Source organism: Mobula birostris, chromosome 7 (genome assembly GCF_030028105.1).
Source record: "Mobula birostris isolate sMobBir1 chromosome 7, sMobBir1.hap1, whole genome shotgun sequence".
NCBI classification, from domain to species: Eukaryota; Metazoa; Chordata; class Chondrichthyes; order Myliobatiformes; family Myliobatidae; genus Mobula; species Mobula birostris.
The window spans coordinates 60,215,844-60,231,835 of NC_092376.1; the positions used below are offsets into that span (position 1 = coordinate 60,215,844).

Genomic DNA, 15,992 nt, shown 5'->3' on the forward strand with positions numbered 1-15,992 from the left:
TAACAAACAAACACCATTATATTTATTTTAAAATTTTCATTGAGAAAGAAGAGCATGAAAGAAAATAATGTTATTGTGGATTCTTTTGACTCTCAAAAGTCAGTTTGATACTTGCGTCATTACCATTAGCTATCAAAAACATCTTTAACCACAGAGGATTGGTTCATACCTCAATGTAGATGTGCAAATATAAAGGTAAATCATTTAAAATACGCTGAGGAAATAAATTTCCATGATTTTGCAAGTGGCCATTAATTTGCAGCTTGTATATACACAAGCATTGATCTAGCAGGGGTGGTGAACCTATGGCACTCGTGCCCATGAGGGCACGTGCAAAGATTTTGTTGAAACGCAATAAGCAGTGGCACCTCTCGATTTTTTTTAAACCCTGCCCACAATAATAAAAACTACATACAATTTTTCTTTACTACCAAATGAGGCAGTGAATGCTTTTTTTTACTACCGCAGTGTAGTGCGACGTTTTCACAGGAAACATCTCACCAGCTTGGCGCCAGCTAAGCAGTTGTGAGAACATATGACATTGGATGATACGTTTTGAAATTCTCACAGACCTAGTGTAGACATTTGTGCTTGGATAGTAAATAGTTACAGTAACAATACTACTTTGAAATGTTACTTCGCAATTGCCTTTTTAAAAGACTAACAATTTTTGAACAGGTTTTCTAAAATGGTTCATTTATTTCAATCTGTCTCTGTTATACTTTTATTAATACTAAAACATTGAATACACATAAATAAACAACAGGACTCAATTTGAGCACATGATCTCAAAAGGTTCACCACCCCGGCTCTAGAGAATAGTTTTAACAACTGTTGAAAATTTTTAAAGAATTGTTTTTTTAAATGTAAAATGCTAGAATGTCACGCAATCTTTCAGGCACTGGTTAAATTTTAAGTTTGATTCAAAAATGCCACAGCTTTAGCAATGCTTAAGTTATTCTACTTGAAGCAAAAAGTACTGCAACAGTTAGGAGCAGCTCACCAGAACTTCAAATTCTCAGCAGCATTCCCATAACAAGAAGTCCTTTTAACCATATTATTGAAGCTAGATATACAGTAGTAGATATTGGACAGAATATGCAAAAGCAATTGTCACCAAACAAGAAACAAATTCTCCATGCAGGGAAACCTCTGAAACACTTCCACTGATGGAGGAAAAGCAGACAGCCTAATGTAGGCCCACTCCACGGCACAACAATGAAGATCAGCCCATCTATACAGAGCAATTCATAACATGTCAACTGCATCTTCAATTTTAATCAGGCCCATTAAATGAGTTGGACTACCACTGAAGGCTTCAAGTAAATTACATCTGATGTATTATTTTACTTCTTTAGTTTGCCGCAAGAACTTCCTCATAAGGAACATTTGCCTATGTCTTTCACAAGCATACTTTTTAAATCGAGCAATTATAACATGTGCACGATACGTTGAACCGATTTTCAACCTTAAGACTTTAATATTTCTTAATTGATAATCTTACTTTTTTGGAACACTTAAATATGAAATAATATACTTATGTTATACATATTACAGTATTAATTCCCAATTTCTTCATTTTCATAATAATTGAAAATATCTGAGCCTTTCCAAATATTAGGATCGTAAATAGAGCTTGGAAACAGTTCTTTCAATTCACTGAGTGCACACTGACTGTAAACACCCTTGGAACACTAATGCTACATTGTTCATTTTTCCTTCTCATCAATTTCCCTAAAGTTCTACCACTCTCCTATACAGTACACAAGGGGTAGCCTGGGGAAGCCCACCCCATCACAGGGGGATGTGCAAACTTCACACAGAGAACACCAGATGTCACTGGAACTAGGAGGCAGTAGCTCTACCATCGACACCTCAGTGATGTCCTCATTAAAAGTTAATTATATCTGTCATATTGCCCTAATTTTTTTCAGTTTGCTGAAAGAGTTCCTACATAAGCAACATTTATATACATACACACACCTGTTCTTTATGGGTTTAGTTCCAAGTGTACAAATACACACACTTCATGCAAAAGTTCACACAATAATCTAATTTTATCTGGTTTTATTAGATTAACTGACAGTATCTTTTTGCCCATTCTTGTCTGACTGCTGTCCTTTCCGTTCCTACTGTACATCTCTGCCATCCTTGCCAGCTTATGATCTCTTCCCTGTTGTTTGATGACTTGTTCACCTTCTGGGGGGAAAAAAACTTTCAACTTCTCTCTTTGTAGTTTTAGACATTACTTCTGTAACTCAAGTTAGCTTTGCAATATAGTTTAGCCTTTCTTCATTAAATCTGGCTTGATCACATTAATTTCTTTCCCACAGTATTTCAGAATTGCATTCTACAACAAACCTTTCCATCTCAAAGAACAAATGGATGACCACAACTTCAATAATGCACCGCTGCTTTTGCCATCATTTGCTCCAATTAGCTCCACACTTATTCTGCAGTACCTCTTCCACATTTTTAACTCCACTCATTCAAAGGCAATTTTCAATACTTTTGTGACTCCTCAAAGTAATTTACAATTTTTCAGGCCACCTCACTAACATTCTTAATGATCTTCTTTGCTGAAGCACCATGCCTATTCCTTTCAAAACTTCTATTTTCAACCTCTAGCTTAAAAAAAACTTATCTGTCTCTACTTATTTTTCCAGGAAAATTGTATTTTGCCCTTTCATAAACCGGTACTAAAGTTTGTTGCCATTGTTAATGAAAGTTATTTCCAACTTATGATCAGAAATAATAATTAGTTTCATTGCATTTTCTCAAGCAGGATCTCAACCCTTATTTTCAGGAACTCTCAACTGCTACTTCTATGTTCTTATTACAAGTCCAGTATCCACCTAAATCTGCATAGACCATATTTCTTGTAGCAGTTACTACAACTTATCAGGAATGTCTTATCACATAATATTTTGTAGTTATAAAATTATTTTATAAAATATATCATGATACTAGAATCAAGTATTCAATCAGTAAATATCTGGTAAGTTATCCTATTTCTATTTTCCTTGATATCTGTACAATATCGGAATCATGGATGTTAAGAAATATATTCATTTATTCATCATAAATTGTGAAAACTACTTTATAAAAAATCTTGTGATTTTTTTTGCAACCCTTCAGCTAAAGCATGATACATAGGCCAAAATGATGGGTGATATTTCTTTTATAAGTTAAACAATTGCAGTGTTATTAGAAGTATTTTTTCAAAGCTATACATTTCATTTCAAAATTATTTGTACAACACCTCAGTAATTGTAAAAGCTGGGTAAAAATAAATTGTTGGACTTCGCCAATATCATCACAAAATAAACTATCACATAGATTACATTGGTAAGCTCTTATTACTCAGGTTTAGTAAATGCAGCAATTTAACTTAAAGTGCCATATAGTTTAGGAGGAAAATAATTTAAGGCTTTTACTGTTATACAGTAATACAAGTACAATTATTAATACTTTAGGAGAAGTTTTCTATTTATATCGGACTAGACGAAGAACCTTGTAATTCATGAAGTCAGAGGAATCTGGCTGTAGTGAATCTACATGGAATCCATCACTCATTGCTGTTTTTAGCACTTCCTCCACAAACAACTGAAAATTATTAACTTGCTCATTTGTAGGCACAATCCAAAGTCTTTTTAAATGTTGCCTTGTGTATTCATCTTCAGGCAGCACTGCCACATGTCCAACCCACTGTAATGTCAAATGATGTGGATCCTTTATCTCATAGCCAATTGGTAAAAGTTTACCATTAACAAAGTAACAAAACTTGGAGCTCAAATACTTCAAGAATTCGGCTGATGTGCAAAATATGTTGGCATCAAAGACTTCTGTACTACACGAGGTTAGGTTGTACATTTGTGGGGCTGGTTTAACAGTGAAGTACACAGTCTGTAGTCTCTGGTCCAGAGTAATGTTGAGCATTGCATTCCTTTCTGCCTTGGCAATTTCAGATTCTCTCTCCTGTAAAGCCTCGATTAAAGGCTGGATCTGGTAAAAATCAGCTTCTCTCTTCAAAAGTCTAACTTCTTGAAAATCATCTGGGAGGTCGAGGTTTGATGTGCGCAAAAAGTTTAGAATATATCGAAATATTTTCCCATCTCTGTCAATGAAGTAATTACCGTGCTGATCACTAGTTGAGGGCATTTTCCCACTGAACATCACACCCAGCATTGAGTCTGGGTATCGCGTTAAAGTTGCCAGAGAACTGGTATACAATTTTCCTCCTACATTTAATGTTATAGGCTCAGACATATTGAATTGATACTGTAATCTTAATTTCCTATAATCTGTGTCATAGAAGGAGACAAAAAGAGAGAAAGATTTTATGAAACAGTACTTAATGCAAAGAACAAAAACACTCCGCACCACACATAAAGTACTGTTTCTAGCCTCCATACTTTTGTTTCTTTATGTGAATGCACTGGTACTACATACTCTTTGTTTCTTTATTTCATTAGCAACCACACATAGAATGATTTATTTCCAATATAGCTGGAAGGATAAGAGATTGGTTTTGTTGCAGATACCATCTTATGTGGCTGATAATGTTGAACACCTCTTCTAATTTTGTAGAGTATTATTACATTATGAAATGATTAACTGAAGGAGGAAATTTGGAAAAGGGGAATGCAAGTTTCAATATTGGTAAAGAGGGAATACATATTGCTGAGAAGATTGATGTAACTAAGGAAAGGTGCAGATTCAATGTGGAATTAAAGTTACCTTTATATATTATCAGATTGTGGGAAGGAAATAAGAGAGGAACTCTGTGGTCGGATTACATACAAAGGAATTACTACAAAGACAAGTGATTGCAGATGCTGGAATATGGAGCAAAATAATATCCATTGTAATAACTCAGCAGAATGAGCAACATTCTTCGAAGTAAAGGTTGCATGTAGAGTCTCAACCTGAGATGTTAATCAAACTTATTATAGTCAGTTTTAATTATTGATTTGACCATTGATACAAAATTTAAATTGAGAAAAAGGAGAAAGAGGAATAGAATTTCAAAAGATGCAAAAGGATCCTACTTTAAGCCAATAAGGTGGCAGGGATGGATCACATTTTGAATTAATAAAAAGATGAGGCTAAATATGAAACGAGGAAAATCATTCTCCAAATCATGGTCACTACTTGATCAAAGTCAAAACAGACCAGTTCACAATACTTTTTAAATAGGTGAGCAGCTGACTAAGGCATAGTGAAAAGAGAAATTGTCACTAAGTACTGACAATTCTTGTCAATAAAACATCAAGAAGTAATAAAACAAACTGATGAAAGTAGAGTGGTGGATTTAGTGTGTATCGATCTTAGTAAGGCACAGGGATAGAAGAAAAAAAGCATTATGGGCTATATAGGAGGGAAGGTTAAATTGATCATGGAGTAGGTTAAAAAGTCAGCACAACATCATGGACCACAGGGCCTGTACTGTTCCATGTTCTCTAATATAAGCAAAATCTTGATAAACCCCTTCTGCACACTCACAAAGTCTACACAGCTTTCATATATGTTGCAACCACACACTTTTTAATTGTGGCTTCAAAATGTTACTCAACTGCAACTCGACTTACCAAGTTTTATATTCAATACCCTGACTGGTGCAAGCAAGTATTCCACTCACCTTTATCACCCACATACTATTGTTGCCACTTTCAGGGAACTATATGGACTGCATCACAACATCCCTTCTAGGGGTCCTGCCACATACAATGCTGTTACATCTGATCTCCCAATGTGCATTACCTCATATGTCTATGTTAAATTCCATCTGCCATTTTCCTGCCAACATTTCCAACTGGTGCCAAATCCTTTGGCAAGCTTCCTCACTATCCACAGTTCCATCAATTTCCGTGTCATCTGCAAGCTCACTACTCAGACCACTTACATATTTGTCCAGATAACTTACACACTTCACAAGTATCAAAAGTCCAAACACACCTCACTGTCATGTACTCTCTGCCATGATGCTTTGTCTTCTATGAAGAAGCCAACATTGAATCTAATCTACCAAGTTTCCATGAATCCCACATGGCTTAACCTTCTGGATCACCTTACCACATTGGAAACTATACTGAAGTCCATGCATATAATATCCACCACCCTGGTTCATCATTCATCTTCGTCACCTCCCAAAAATTCAATCTAGTTTGTAAGATGTGACATCTCCATGATGACTATCCCCAATAAGTCTATGCTTCTGCAAATGTGAGTAGATTCTGTCCCTAAGAATCTTCTCCAATAATTCCCCAACCATTGATGCAAACCCCTCCAGTATAAATTTCCTGGTTTGTCTCTAGTGCCTTAAATAAAGGAAGAAAATTTAGCTATTCGATTGAGACCTCATCTGTGACTAAAGACCCAAAGATCTCCATTAAGGCCCAGCAATCTCCTCATTGCTTCAATAATCTGGGATAGATTCCATCAGCCCCCCCCCCACCCCGAGGACTTACACCATATATGTTCTTCAGGAGCCCCCAATAACTGCTTGTCATCCTCCTCCTCCTCGATATCAACCTGCCCGAGAATATCAGTATATCCATCCCCTATCTCATTCTCCTCCATGTCCTTCCTCTTAGGAATACTGATGCAGAGAACTCATTTAGTAACTAGCCCACTTCCTTTCTTTAGTTACCCTCCTGTTTTTAATGTATCTATAAAATGGCTTAAGATTCTATTTAATCCAACCTGCCATATACATTTCATGGTCCCTTTCAGAATTCCCGATTCCCTGTTTAATTTCTATTGTTTTTCCTTTATGTTCATCCAAGGAACCCTCTGGTTTCAGCTTTCTAAATCTTACACATGCTTCTTTCCTCTTCTTGACTAAATTTACAACATCTCTTTACAACAAAGGATTATGATTTATTATTTATATTATTCTGGAATTATATCTGGGAAGTACACATTTTAGACTGAAGAAAGCAAAGAAAAATAAGGCTACATGCTTCAAAAAAAGGTTCAAGATAAACCTAAAATCAACTGTATTTCACAGTTCAATTTATTTTTCTGCCTGCTTTGAAATTGAGATATCTAAAGTCACTTCATGAAATGCAAACTTTCTTTTACAGACCTCTTCATTTAAAAAAATAACCATTTCTCATGTTCAATAAATTACAAGTGGTACCATACCATCTTAATAAGAGAAAAAAACAGCAGTTATCAATATTCAACGGAGTCAAAATGTGGTCTCGAGGCTGTATATCTGTCGCAACAAGGTTAAAACAAAAAAAACACTCACATCTTCTGTGACAACTGTTAATATATTTAATGCATTCATATATGTTCTTCTTAAAGGAGGCTTTGATAAGCGGTACTCTAACTTCAAACGTCTATCAAATTCTTCGAGCAGACATTCCATAAAGTAGCAGGTTAACACAAAGCAGAAATTTTATTTCCAAAGTTTATTCTGCTGGTCAATGTCATTTCTGCATTTCAGCGGCTAAATATTCAACTAGGTAAACAAATACATGTCAAAACTTAACTTTAACGGAGCATATACTTTCCTCCCAGTGCGCTCTGAATCTGTTTTCGTATCCACTACTTTAATCGTGAAAGCATGATTTGCGCCGACAGCGGATTTGTTATGTAAAAAAAACCCTTTCCGATTGAAACGTACTTAATGCAGAAGATTACGACACTATTCGAAAATGCACTTTTTACTGCAACCATGTCCTGAATCACTGTTTCCGCAAGCACAACATCGCCAAACACTGCGAAGATGAGTGCACCTGCGATTCACACAACCCTACATCGTGCAGTGCATGGCACTCACCTTGCTTCAACCCAACTTCGTGACGAACCCGTGGTGGAAGCTGGTAGCGCATCGACGTCCGGACTTTGTAGTTTCATGTCCGTGTGTTTACATGACTTTCCCTAATCTTGATCCAATAATGAACCACAACTCCCAGATTGCAAAGCAGCACACATGCGCATTACCATGTGGATGGCTGTAATCAGCATTTAGCCTAATGCAGTTCTTTCGTTTTCTATGCTGGGTTAATGAAACTCAACAGGCTTGTATTGCTGGATTCATGAAGCAATACTTAAGTCACCCCCTCCCCAAACAAAATGTCTAAAAGTTCTGCTGAACATTCTAAAATGTTAGAATATTCAGCAGCAGTATTAAAAGAGAAAAGCTGAGTCAATATTTCAAATTAATGAAATAATTCTGAACTATAATTTATTATTCTTTCATCAAAACTAATCAAAATGAAATCATGATATTTTATGTTTAATATTTAAATCCATTACAGTGTTTAAGAGTTGGACATGGAATTGGAATTGCTGGTTATTTAAAAGCCAAGGGATCCAAGGAAGTGTGAGAAACTCGATACAACATTGGCTCAGTGTTAGGAAGAAAAGGAAATAGTTAACATGTTTTTTGTAACTAGAAGTTAAGTTACAAGTTGAGTTACGTGGGGCTCAATTGGAGACGTGAATGAGACGAAGATAACTATGAGGAAACTTCAAGACTGAAGGAAAATATGGATTGTCAGTTGTGTAGAAAAGTGGCAAATGCAGAAGTATGCAGTTATGTCTTTGGGAGATTTATGACATGGAGTGAAACTTCTAACCCATTGGTATTTTGATGTTGTTGGTATCCTTGGGTTCCAGGCCATGAAGATTATAGGTTTGGAATGGATTGTTGAAGAAGACTTTGTATACTCAATCTAGTGCATTTGATGGCTGGTGTTGAGTGAAACAAATGCTTAGGGTTCAAAGTAAATTTATTATTAAAGTATCCACATGATACCTTGAGATTCATTTCAGCTTGAGGTGTGGCAGGGCTTGAATGCTAACACCTCTTATAAATTTAAATCATGCAACATAAGCGACAGCAGGGCTTTGCTTCCAGAAGGACTCAATGCCTTCTATGCTCGCTTTGACTGTCAAAACAAGGCGGAACATTCATGAACTCCAACAGCCCCTGATGATCCTGTGATTTCAGTATCTGAGGCGAACTTGTGAGCAGCCTCATGAGCGTGAAGCCACAAAAAGCATCTGGCCCAGACAGGGTACCTGGCCAAGTACTAAAGACATGTGCTGATCAACTGGCTGGGGTGTTCACTGAGATCTTTTACCTCTCACTTTGGCAGTCTTTACCCACCTGCTTCAAGCGGGATTCAATTATACTTCAACTATGCCCAAGAAGAACATGGCGACCTGCCCCAATGACTATCATCCAGTAGCACTTACATTCACAGTGATGAAGTGCTTTGAGAGGATGGTGATGAAACATGTCAACTCCTGCCTAAGAAGTGACTTGGATCCACTCCAATTTGCCTGCCAGAGCAACAGGTCCACAGCAGATGCCATCTCATTGGCTCTTCTCTCAATCCTGAAACAGCATACGTCAGGATGTTCTGTATCAACTGCAGCTCAGCACTCAATACCATCATCTACTCAAAACTAATCAATAAGCTCCAAGACCTTGGCCTCAATACCTCCTTTTGCAGTTGGATTCTGGAACTCCTCACTTGTAGCCCCTAGTCAATTCAGATTGGCAACAACAGCTACCCAATCTCCACCAGTGCAGGTACACCACAAGGCTGTGAGCTTAGCCTCCTGTTCTACTCACTTTACACTTCGGACCGTGCGGCTAAGCACTGCTCCAATTCCATATTCAGGTTTGCTGATGACACCACTGTCACAGGCAAAATCGAAGGTGGTGATAAAACAACATATAGGAGGGAGATGGAAAATCTGGCTGAGTGGTGCCATAGCAAAAACCCCTTACTCAAAGTCAACAAGACCAAGGAGCTGATTATTGGTTTCAAAAGAAGGAAACCAGAGGTCCATGTGCCAGTCCTCATTAGACGATCAGAGGTAGAGAGGATCAGCAACTTGAAATTCCTCATTGTTATTTTTTTGGAGGACTTGGCCTGGGCCCAGCACGTAAGTGCAATTATGAAGAAAGCACACCAACGCCTCCACTTCCTTAGGAGTTTATGTAGATTGGGCATGACATCTAAAACTTTGAGAACTTCTATGGACGTGTAGTGAAGAGTATATTGACTGGCTGCATCACAGCCTGGTATGGAAACACTAATGCCCATGAATGAAAAACCCTATAAAAACCTAGTGGATATGAACCACTCCATCATGGCTAGCCCTCTCAACTATTGAGCACATCTGTGTGCAATGCTGTTGTAGGAGAGCAACATTCATCATCAGGACGTGCTCTCTTCTCATTGTTGTCATCAGGAAGAAAGTGCAGGAACCTCAGGACTCAAACCACCATGTTCGGGAACAGTTATTACCCCTCAGCCATCAGGCCCTTGAACTAAAGGGGATAACTTCTGTTACGGTTATTATTTTATGGGTTTATTGAGTATGCTCATAATAAAATTAATCTCAGGGTTGTATATGATGACATACATATATTTTGATAATAAATTTACTGTGAACTTTGAACTTTTTGCAGGCATTTACAGAAAAAGAAATGTAATAGAATGTTACAGAAATCCATACATACACAAGGACTGACAAATAACCAATTGTGCAAATAAAGAAAATATTGAAAACATGAGTTTTAAAGTCCTTGAAAGTCATAGAATCAGTTCAAAGTAGTGGAGAATGAAGTAATCCATGCTGGTTCAGGAGCCTGATGGTTGTTAGGGTAATACCAAGGTGGTGTGGGGCCTAAGGGTTCTGTACCTGCTGCCCAGTAGTAGTAATGAGAAGAGGGCAATGCCTAGATTGTAGAGTCTTTGAAAATGGATTCTGCTTTCTTGGGGCAACACACCATGTAAATTTTCTCACTGGTGGAGAGGGCTTTGCCTAACATATTTTGCGTGCCGCGGTTCCGAGGAGATGCTGGATTGCATAAAGGGAGAGAGAGTTTAAAAGAAGCAAGGAGGGGCAGCCTGCACATTTCCCACAGTTCCCGACGAGACACTAGATCGCGCAAAGTTAGGCACTTGAGAAGGACCAATAAAAAGAAGTTTTAGCAGGACGTCCATTGTGTGGACGCCAGTGTTAGAGTGGGGAGTTGAGGCTTCAGCTCATCAAGGCTTAGGAGAGGTGTAGGCCATATGGAGATTTTTTTGTTGTTGTTGTTTATTCTTTATTTCTTTTTTATTGAACATTTAGAGCTGTGGGGTTGCCAGACAGGATACTGGAATGCTCCTCTTGTGAGATGTGGGAAGGCAGGGAGACCTCCAGTGTCCCTGATAACTATACCTGCGAGAGGTGCATCCAGCTGCAGCTTCTAACAGACCATGTTAAGGAGTTGGAGCTGGAACTGGATGTACTCCGGATCATCTGGGAGGCTGAAAAGTTGATAGACAGGACATACAGGGAGGTAGTTACACCCAAGATGCAGGACACAGATAACTGGGAGGGGGAAAGGGGATAGGTAGCCTCTGTGGCTGTTCCCCTCAACAACAGGTGTATCACTTTGGATACTGTTGGTGGAGGGGGAATGGAGATTGCTCTAGCAGAGGAAAGCCACAGCAGTTAGGTTCTGGTATTCGGTCATTTACTGCCCCCCCCCTTCTGAGTCTGGCTCCCTAGCTCAGAAGGGAAAGGGGGAGAGGTAGTGATCGAGAAATTGTTGGTTAGGGGAACAGAAAGGAGGTTCTGTGAATGAGAACGAGATTCCTGGATAGTTTTTTTGCCTCCCAAGTGTTAGAGTGAGGGACATCTCAGACTGAGTGCACAGCGTTCTTCCGTGGGATAGTGAGCATCCAGTGGCCATGGTCCACGTTGGTACCAGCGACATGGGTAGGAAAAACTGTAGACATTTCAGGCCAAGATGCTTCATCAGGACAGTTGAAGGGGTCTCACCATGAAATGTCGACTGTTTACTCTTTTCCATAGATGCTGCCGGGCCTGCTAAATTCCTCCAGCATTTTGTACACGTTGCTTGGATTAGGACAAGTTGTTTTCTGACAAAGATATACTTAGTAAGTGGGAGGCCTTCAGAAGTGAATTCTTGAGATTACACAGTAAAAGGCAAGGATAACAGGTTTAAGGAACCTTGGCTTTTGAGAGATATTGAACCCCTGGTTAAGAAAAAGAGGAGGTGCAGAGCAGATATAGGCAAGCAGGAACAAATGAGGTACTTGAGGAGTATAAAAAATGCAAGAGAACACTTAAGGAAATCAGAGGGCTAAAAGAAGACTGGAGGTTGTTCTAGTGGACAAGGTGAAGAAGAATCCAAAGATCTTCTACAAAGATATTAAGAGCAAAAGGATTACAGGGGACAAATTTGGTCCTCTGCAAGATCAAAGTGGTAACCTATGCATGGAGCCGAACGAGATGTAGGCGATCTTAAATGGATTTTTAACATGTGTATATAATCAGGAGATGGACACAGAGTCTATAGTTGTGAGTCAAAGCAGCAGAAAGGCCATGGACCCTACACAGGTTACAGAGGAGGAGTTGTTTGCTCTTTTGAGGCAAATTACAGTGGATAAATTCCCAGGGCCTGACAGTGTGATCCCTCGGACCCTGTGGAAGGTTAGTGCAGAAATTGCAGTGGCCCTAGCAGAGATATTTAAAACATATTTAGCTACAGGTGAGATGCTGGAGGATTGGACAATAGCTAATGTTGTTCCAAACAAGAGAAAATCTGCAGATACTGGAAATCCAAGAAACACACACAAAATACAGGAGAAACTCAGCAGGCCAGGCAGCATCTGTGGAAAAGAGTACAGTCAATGTTTCTGGCCGAAACCCCTCAGCAGGACTAGAGAAAAAAAATGAGGAGTTAGAGTTAGAGGGAGGGGAGGGAAAAACACAAGGTGAAAGATAAAACCAAGTGGGGGGTAGGGATGGTAAAGAGTTGGGAAGTTGGTTGGTAAAAGAGATACAGAGCTGGAGAAGGGTGAATCTAATTGGAGAGGACAAAAGGCCAAGGAAGAAAGAAAAGGGGGAGGAGCAACAGAGAGAGGCAATGGGCAGGCAAGGAGATAAAGTGAGAGAGGGAAAAGAGGATGGGGAATGGTGAAGGGGGGGCCATTACTGAAGGTTCAAGAAATCAATGTTCATGCCATCAGGTTGGAGGCTATCCAGAAGGAATATAAGAAAAAAATGTTCTATTGTTTAAGAAAAAGCTCTAAGAATAAGCCAAGAAATTATAGGCCAGTGAGCCTGATATCAGTATTGGAAAGTTATTGGAAAGTGTTCTAAGGGGACCAGATATATAAGTATTTAGGTAGAGAAGGACTAATTAGCGATAGCAAACATGGCTTCGTGCATGGGACAGTTGGTTGTGACTAACCAATCTTACAGATTTTTCATGGAACTTATCAGGGAAGTTAATAAAGGCAAGACAGTGGATGTTGTCTACATGGACTTTAGCAAGGCCTTTGACATGAGATGTTGGTCAGAAGGTTCAGTTGCTTGGCATTCAAGATGAGGGATTAAATTAGATTTGACATTTGCTTCACAGAAGAAACCAGAGAGAGGTTGCAGGTGGTTGCTTCATTGACTGGAGGTTTGTGACTAGTGGTATGCCACAGGGATCGGTGCAGGGTCTGTTGTTGTTTGCCATCTATATCAATGATCTGGATGAGAATATGGTAAACTGGATCAGCAAATTTGCGGATGACACCAAAACTGGAGGTGTATTGGACAGCAAAGAAGACTATCAAAGCTTGCAGTGGGATCTGGAGCAACTGGAAAAATGGTCCTAAAAATGGTAGATGGAAATTTATTGCAGACAAGTTTGAGGTGTTGCAATTTGGTAGAGCCAACCAGAGTAGGTCTTACACAGTGAATAGTAGGGTGCTGAGGAGCGCGATAGAACAGAGGAGTCTGGGAAAACAGATCCATAATTTCTTGAAAGTAGCATCTCAGGTGGATAGGGTCACATGGGAAGCTTTTGGGACATTGACCTCCATAAATCAATATGTTGAGTACAGGTGTTGGGATGTTATGTTGAAGTTGTGTAAGACATTGGAGAGGCCTAATTTGGAGTATTATGTGCAGTTTTGGTCACCTACCTGCAGGAAAGAAAGAAATAAGATTAAAAGAGTGCAGAGAAAACTTTTAAGTATGTTGCTTGGACTTGAGGACCTGAGTTATAACAAAAGATTGAATAGGTTAGGCCTTTATTCCCTAGAACATAAAAGACTGAGGGGAGATTTGATAGAGGTATACAAAAATATAAGGAGTATATAGGGTAAATGCAAGCAGTTGAGACTACAACTGGAGGTCATGGATTAAGGGTGAAAGGTGAAACATTTAAGGGGACTATGAGGGAGAACTTCCTCACTCAGAGTGTGGAACAAGTTGTTGGCACAGGTGGTGGATGCAGGGTCGATTTCAACGTTTAAGAGAACTTTAGGTAGGTACATGGATGGGAAGGGTATGGAGGCCTGTGATCCGGGTACAAATCAATGGGATTATGCAGATTAATGGTTTGGCACAGACTAAATGGGATGAAGGGCCATCCCATCTAGTCTGTGCTGTATGACTCTTTGTTGGACTGCACTGTATCTACTACTTCTTGTAGCTTTTTCTGTGCCGTGCATATCAGATGATGGTAACAGGAGAGACAAAAAAACTTAGTACTGTATTACAGCAACACACACAAAATGCTGGAGGAACTCAGCAGGCCAGGCAGTATCTATGGAAAAGAGTAAACAGTCAATGTTTGGGGCTGAGGCCTTTTATGTGAAGGATCTTGGCCCGAAATATCAACTGTTAACTCTTTTCCATAGACGCTGCCTGGCCTACTGAGTTCCTCCAGCATTTTGTGAGTGTTGCTTTGATTTCCAGCAACTGCAGATTTTCTCTTGTTTTTGAACTTAGTATTGCAGGTGGATGACCTATGAATGGAGAAAACAAGTTACCTTAAATTATTGGAATCACTTGTGAATTTGGTAGACTGCAGAGAGTCCAGATGGGTCAAGCCAAAGTCAAAGTAAATTTTTTATCAAAGTACAAATATGTCACCATATACTACTTTGAGCTTTTGAGATTCATTTTCTTGCAGGCACTTACAGGAAAATAAATGCAATAGAATTTGTAAAAAAATATAAATAACAAATTCTGACAAATAACCAATGTGCAAAAGAAGACAAATTGTACAAATATTAAAAAACAGTAAATCAATAATACTGAGAACTTGAGTTGTAGAGTCCTTGAAGGTTGTGGAGTCAGTTCATAAGACCATAGACAAAGGAGCAGAAGTCGGCCCAGTGTTGATGCAAGTGAAGTTATCTACGTTGGTTCAGGAGCCTGATGATTATAGGGTAATAACTCAAAGTTCAAAGTTCAAAGAAATTTTATTATCAAAGTATATATATGTCATCAGGTACAACCCTGAGATTCATTTTATTTTGTGAGCATACTCAATAAATCTAATAACCATAATATAATCAATGGAAAACTGCACCAACAGAGCAGACAACCAACTGTACAAGCACAAAAAGAAAGCAAATCTATAAATAGACAGACAAATAGATAGATAGATGAATTAGTAAATAAACAGATATGCAAATAACTTAATCCCGTTAGACACATTAAGTCAAATACAGCATGAAGTAACACAAGAGCTAGGAAGAAACCAACCTAAAGACCACAACAATACTATACAAGAAAATAATGAAGATACCACATCCCGAAGCTCTGATGAAAAAGCATTATTTCAACAACTGCACTGCAGCTTGATGGTAATAGCTATAACACAGATGTAGAGCCTCTGCAAAATGTTGATGATGAAGCTGAGCTTACAGACAAAATTATCCTAACATTTAACTTGACACTCACAGAATATGTGGGCACTGACCTAACAAAAAGACTCTACATACTAAAACAAAACACGTCATCAAAATTTGTAAAAGTTGTTAACACTCTCAACAATATTTACTTCCATAATATTTAGGAAAACTCAAAACATTTGAAGAACTACACATAATATCATACTGTGCAGCATTAACAGCAGCACAGTGCAATGGCTCCAGAATAGAGGTACTCATTAATAGAAACTCAAAACTGAGTAATGAAATGAGAATATCAAA

The 15,992-nt window shown here is 38.6% G+C and overlaps 1 protein-coding gene across 2 annotated transcripts; it reads right to left on the bottom strand.

Moving 5' to 3' along the window:
• Window positions 1-3,146: 3,146 nt before the first annotated feature.
• LOC140200249 (BTB/POZ domain-containing protein KCTD21-like) lies at window positions 3,147-7,814 on the bottom strand. 2 transcript variants are annotated; one of them, XM_072263281.1, is made up of 2 exons: window positions 7,793-7,814; window positions 3,147-4,304 (listed from the first exon to the last, which is right to left on the bottom strand). In XM_072263281.1, exon 2 carries the CDS (start codon window positions 4,267-4,269, stop codon window positions 3,487-3,489), a length of 783 nt encoding a protein of 260 aa, XP_072119382.1. In that variant the 5' UTR covers window positions 4,270-4,304; window positions 7,793-7,814; the 3' UTR covers window positions 3,147-3,486. The 2 variants fall into 2 exon arrangements, with proteins under 2 accessions (XP_072119382.1, XP_072119383.1); XM_072263282.1 differs by lacking the exon at window positions 7,793-7,814 and adding an exon at window positions 7,637-7,723.
• Between the last annotated feature and the right edge of the window lie 8,178 nt (window positions 7,815-15,992).